The following is a 5,765-nucleotide window of genomic DNA, read 5'->3' on the forward strand; positions in this document are numbered from 1 at the left end:
CTATCTGTATAACACATACATAGCTGTCTCTATGTCACAGTAACACTTTTGTAAATATTACCATATTTTTCTAGGATACTGAAGACTTTATTTTGAGCCAGTTGTTTAGAAAATTGTTATATTTTCTATTATACAAGTTTTAAAATATTATTTGCTTATATATTCTTAATATACAATCTTTCTTTTCCATAAAGCTGGGGAAAATAAATCAGTATATTTAAAAGAAATTGTTAAAATTGAAGGCCTCATTTAACTAGAAATGCTATACATATGTGAAAAAATGGGGACTGTGTATATGAGCACTATAGTTTAATACTTTTAATCCAAATATATCTAAAATTTTCATGTATTTATGGGTCTCTTTTTCTATGTGAACATAGCGGTTATGTTCTTTACTTACAACTAATGAAATAAGACAGAAAAATAAGGATTCCATGGCCAGTAAATGATAAATCTAGAAAACGGAATCCAGAATTTTTGAGTACTTCTTTCCCTATATAATGTCTTCCTTAGGTTATACTTGCAAGAATATATCTCCCACCTAATTTCTACTGTGTTTCACAAAATTAAGAATTGTTCATTATACTCTCTGAAATCTAGGTTTATTTTCAAATAGAACATGGGACAAAATACTAATGAGGAAATGGCTTCAATCAAATCTAAAATCTTATGATTGTAATATACTGTTAATAGATCAAGGAAAATGATTTTTGTCTTATTTGAGTAAGTTACTACTTAACAGGTGATAACTTATATACACACTTAAAGGAGATAAACATGTCAAACTTGTCAAGAATGAGGGAAGGCAAATTAGAAAGTCCTATGTCCCAGTGTCCTTTAAAAAAAGATAATGAAAACGTGTCATTAATAGGCTTATACATTGATATTATTGACCACTGGTTTAAACATCACGGCCTAGGATAGTGAACACTGCCTAAATATGTAAGAAACTTCTCGGCTGTTCTTAAGGTTCTTAACCTGGGCTTCAGAGAATATATGAAACTGACATTATACATAATATCTTTCTATGTGAATGTGTACAGGCATTTTTCTAGGGAGAGAGTCTAGAGTTTTCGTAAGAATACCAAAGGGATCTGTGACTCAAAAAAGTTTGAGAACCACATATACTACTACTTCTGGCTTTTTGTTCTCAGCAAGTGAGAAATAAAAGGAATCAAGAATTAAGCCTTAATTTCTGATACATTTTAAATTCCCTTTCCTCTTCCTTTTGACTGACGATTAAAGGAGAAAGGGATTAAGGTATTTAATTTATACTGCTAATTTATTTTGGGGAGAAGGGGCATGAAGGTAGGTGAATAGAATCTCAGTGAACTACGTACATATACATAAAATGAACTTGTGTTAGATATTCTGAGGATTTTGAGGGTAAGTCAAATGCCATTAGTGAATTTTAATAGATTGTTAATTCCTCAGTTACACTGGATTTTATAAAATATTTGAAAGAGATGGCTGACTAGAGTTAAGAAATACTTTTTCTTCGTTTTAATCCATATTACATGCATTCTATCGTTAAATTTTGGTGCTGAGGTGTCAATTTTCCACCAAATAGAAAAACGTGTGCCATTTTCTATAGGTGATTCTTGTAATTCAGGGAAGATTTAGGCACATTTCTAATGAAACAGTATCAAATTGGTGGAGGAGAGGGTGCTGGGGAAGAAATCCCCTTCAAGAGCTGACTACAGAGAGTAAAGAGTTTGTGTGACTATCTTCACATGTGTCTAAAGCAAGATCTTAACAGTGCCTGGTATATTTTAGGGTGCTCAATGATAGCTCTTATTACAGATTTGACAGTGGTAAGAGAGTATTCTGTATAACAGAAAGAGTTCCAGCAATTCCCATTGACTTTAATACAAAAGACATTTGCAATATTGTACACCAAAACTGTTTTTTCACATGTGAGTGAAATTGAAATCACTATATCTCAACTACATTTTTTTGCTGTAGCTTATTTTTTGACACAAAACTTAAGAACTGTTTCTTTCTCTACTGTACTTTTCTTTCCCCAGTAAAATATGTTCATAAACTTGTCAAACTTGTATATATAAAATATATAAATGTATAAATATATGAAACATGTAATCAATTCTTTAAATGTCAGTAAAAGCGAATTGATAAATGTCTGGATTTTGTACCTGACTTGGCATCCCCTCCCCTTTTAAACAACAATTCATTTGGTATAAACACATATAATCAAATGAATTCACTCAGTGCCTTTAATGATTGCCTCCACTGTCATTACATTCTCTAATTAGATTTCCAGTTAACTAATGCACCATTTAAACCCTTGATAACTAGGAAATGTTCCAATTCAGCCAGCTTGTATTGCATGATCCTGAGGTTTACCAACATTCGCTTCTGCATAGTTATCGTGCGTGGGGAGTTAATTAAGATATCCCAAGAGAGGCTGATGACTGAAAGACTCTTATCAGAGTCTTTAAAATTTAAAGATTTTAAATAATTAAATTTATATTATAAAATTATAAAATTTAAAGATTTTAAATAAAATCTTTTTTTTAAGATTTTATTTTTATTTATTCAACAGAGATAGAGACAGCCAGCGAGAGAGGGAACACAAGCAGGGGGAGTGGGAGAGGAAGAAGCAGGCTCATAGAGGAGGAGCCTGAAGTGGGGCTCGATCCCATAACGCCGGTATCACGCCCTGAGCCGAAGGCAGATGCTTAACCGCTGTGCCACCCAGGCGCCCCTAAATAAAATCTTTAAAAAAAAATAAATAAATTTCTAAAAAAAAAAAATGAAAGACTCTTATCAGTATTGCTCTTAGTTGACCCAGTAGAAGAGGTTGGTCTTACTAGTGCAAGAGAAGTCGAATTTGATGACATTTCACCAACGCTGCTCTGTAAGGGAAGGAAATCATGCATATGTAGTTTATTCAGTTCAGCAATTTCCAAATACAGTTGACCTTTGAACAAGGTGTGGGGGGGAGTTAAAGGAATTGATTCTCTGTGCAGTCAAAAACCCATGTATGACTTTCAACTCTCCCAAAACTTAACTACTAATAGCCTACTGTTGACCAGAAGCCTTACAGATAAGTCGATTAACACATATCTTGTATATGTATTATATACTGCATTTTTACAATAAAGTAAGCTAGAGAAAGAAAATGTTATTAAGAAAATCATAAGGAAGAGAAAATACATTTGCAGTACTGTATCAAAAAAAAAGAGAGAGAGAGAAAGTAAAGATCCACAGAGTTCAAACCTCTGTTGTTCAAGGGTCGACTGCACTACCAAATAACATGTTTAGTCTTGGTTACCAAAATAAACTGACTGTCCTCCCCTAAGAATTAGAGATTGAAAATCTGTTAAACAACAACGTTGATTTTGGAAATACGTTCTTCCCAAACACTGAAAAAAATATATACATGAAAGTAGTCTTTAAATATCAAAATGTCATATCTTTGGCTTTCATTTCTTAGCAAAGTCGGTCTATACTTGGACCCTGATCCTAATCTAAAAGGATCACTAAAGATCTAAAGTCACTTGCAGCTTTCAATATCACCAGGAAACGCACATTTCGACCTGAATTATTTGTGAAAGCCCAAATACCTGTCATAAAGATGGTTGAAACCAGGGGAGAAAAGAGGCCAACAAACGTAAGGGGTCGTAGAAGCTAGAGAAGAGAGATAAGATATAGATTCTTAAAATAGGAGGTGGGGGTGGAATGGGCACTTTCAGCTCTACTTTTCAAGCGGGTGAAAAGCTGACCACATTACTCAGTGACTTGGGGCTTTTGACAGCAGACCACAGCTGCCCAGTCATCGGTCAATAAGAAGGAAGCGTGGGGGTGAACATGGGGGCTCTTGCAAAAGAGGAATGAAATGACCGTCCCTTACTCTTATTTTACTATTTTAGTATCTTTCTACTCTCTCAGTCACACACCTCCCAACCATGAACCATCTAACTTCGTCTAATTCCGATTTCTCTTACACACTACCTGAAAGCGGCTTTTCCAGAAGACATACAGAAAAGCAAACAGAATGCCGCCCAGTAGAAGCAACAGCATGCTCATGTTTCCTCTTCCGCCTCTTTCTCTTCTCGGGCACGGAGGCTGGCAGTCGGGAAGCAGGGGGACACTAGTCGCCCGGACTAGGGAAGCCGCGGGCCACGATGCCAAGTGTCCCACACTGCCTGGTGCAGCTGGAAGACGCGTCCGCTTTCAGCATTATATACCGCAAAGGGCGTGTGACGTCACAATCGAGCACCTACGTGAGGCTGCTCTGTCACAACCTGATGACGTAAAACCCAGAAGCGGGCACTGTCACACGGGCCTACTTGGTTGCGGTGTCAGGTGGTTAGAGAGGGCGGTGAGAGACACCCGGGGCAGTCAGGATGTCCAGGAAGTTGATACACGATAGAAATACAGACTCCAAATCCATTGGTTAAATACAAGATTTTAAAAGCGCTCGTCCCTCCTTTTTTCTCTTTTAAGTTATCTTTGTCTTTGCTGCAACCACTCCATTACTCATTTCAAAAACAAGTTCAGAAACAAGATGGAAATGTACTGTGAAAAGTAGTTACCCACAAACTGTATAAGCCTTTGCCAGAAGCCTCCTCCACAGCCCCATTGCTATTTTAACCCTGCTCACATTGGGCCAATTATGTACATTTGTGTCACTGTACAGTTTAAAAAGTAATTCCAGAGGCATTCTCCCATATAATTCTCACAATAATTTTGGGCTATAGGTATTTTTAATACTGTGTCTACTTTCAGAAATGCAGAAACAGAGTCAGGTATTAAGCAAACTCATTTGAAACTGGTAGCAAAAGCAGGACTCAAATCCACAGAGTCTAGTCCTGAGATAAACTCCCTCATTCCTTTGCCCTTATCCCCATCCTCAGGACCTCTGCCTGTAAGTACTTGTGAGCGTCGAGTATTTAATATTTTCCATTCAAGGAATTGAAGAATATATTTGGATTAATGTTAATGAGAGGTAACATACAGGGATCATTGTACTCAACAGAAAATGTTCAAGAAATTTGGATAGATGTCCAAGATGACGCTGAACTAAAAACTCAGAACTAAAAGCAATAGCCAGGGTAATCTCAAGATGAGTGTCAAACGACAACCCCTAACTGCTTGGGGTAACGATTCACATCTTCATGTAGATAGGAAAGAAAGGAATTATTTATAAATTTTTCACATCAAACTCATTTCCCAATTATGAGTTCAAAGCTTCAAGATTTACTTATTCAACAAGTATTTCTTTTTTTTTTTAAGATTTTATTTATTTATTCGACAGAGAGAGAGACAGCCAGTGAGAGAGGGAACACAAGCAGGGGGAGTGGGAGAGGAAGAAGCAGGCCCATAGCAGAAGAGCCTGATGTGGGGCTCGATCCCAGATCGCTGGGATCACGTCCTGAGCTGAAGGTAGACGCTTAACCACTGTGCCACCCAGGCGCCCCTCAACAAGTATTTCTTAAACACTCATGTAAAGGGTGGGCACTGTGTTATATTCCTGGGATATGATTATGAGCGAAAATAAGGTCTCTGTTCACCTGAAATGTGCACTGTAGTGTGGGAGATGGACATTAATCAAACACCCATGGAAACAAATGTAAAAGTGCTAATGAGATAAGTGGTAGCAAGAAGCACATGGTGACACAGGAGCTTCTAGTAGGATATGGGATGCAAAGGAGAATGATGCTCCTGGCTTTATGGTTTATTCAATTCGATGGTTGGAGAATAACCACATATGGAATTACTAATCATGAATTTGGTGTTGG

General features: G+C 37.0%; 1 protein-coding gene across 1 annotated transcript; it reads right to left on the bottom strand.

Annotated features, from left to right (window-relative positions):
• Window positions 1–2,265: 2,265 nt before the first annotated feature.
• CT83 (cancer/testis antigen 83) lies at window positions 2,266–4,050 on the bottom strand. The gene is made up of 3 exons (XM_011220829.1): window positions 3,976–4,050; window positions 2,783–2,876; window positions 2,266–2,453 (listed from the first exon to the last, which is right to left on the bottom strand). Exons 1-3 carry the CDS (start codon window positions 4,048–4,050, stop codon window positions 2,266–2,268), a joined length of 357 nt encoding a protein of 118 aa, XP_011219131.1.
• Window positions 4,051–5,765: the final 1,715 nt, after the last annotated feature.

Source organism: Ailuropoda melanoleuca, chromosome X (assembly GCF_002007445.2).
Source record: "Ailuropoda melanoleuca isolate Jingjing chromosome X, ASM200744v2, whole genome shotgun sequence".
NCBI lineage: Eukaryota > Metazoa > Chordata > Mammalia > Carnivora > Ursidae > Ailuropoda > Ailuropoda melanoleuca.

What these genes read in the sequence shown, in the direction of transcription:
- CT83 (XM_011220829.1), bottom strand. Translation starts at nt 4,050, where the DNA reads ATGAGCATGCTGTTGCTTCTACTGGGCGGCATTCTGTTTGCTTTTCTG. An exon ending in TCTGGAAAAGCCGCTTTCAG is followed by an intron (nt 2,877 to 3,975) that starts GTAGTGTGTAAG and finishes CTTCCCTTACAG; the next exon opens with AGCAGCGTTGGTGAAATGTC. An exon ending in TAAGAGCAATACTGATAAGA is followed by an intron (nt 2,454 to 2,782) that starts GTCTTTCATTTT and finishes TAAATTTTAAAG; the next exon opens with ACTCTGATAAGAGTCTTTCA.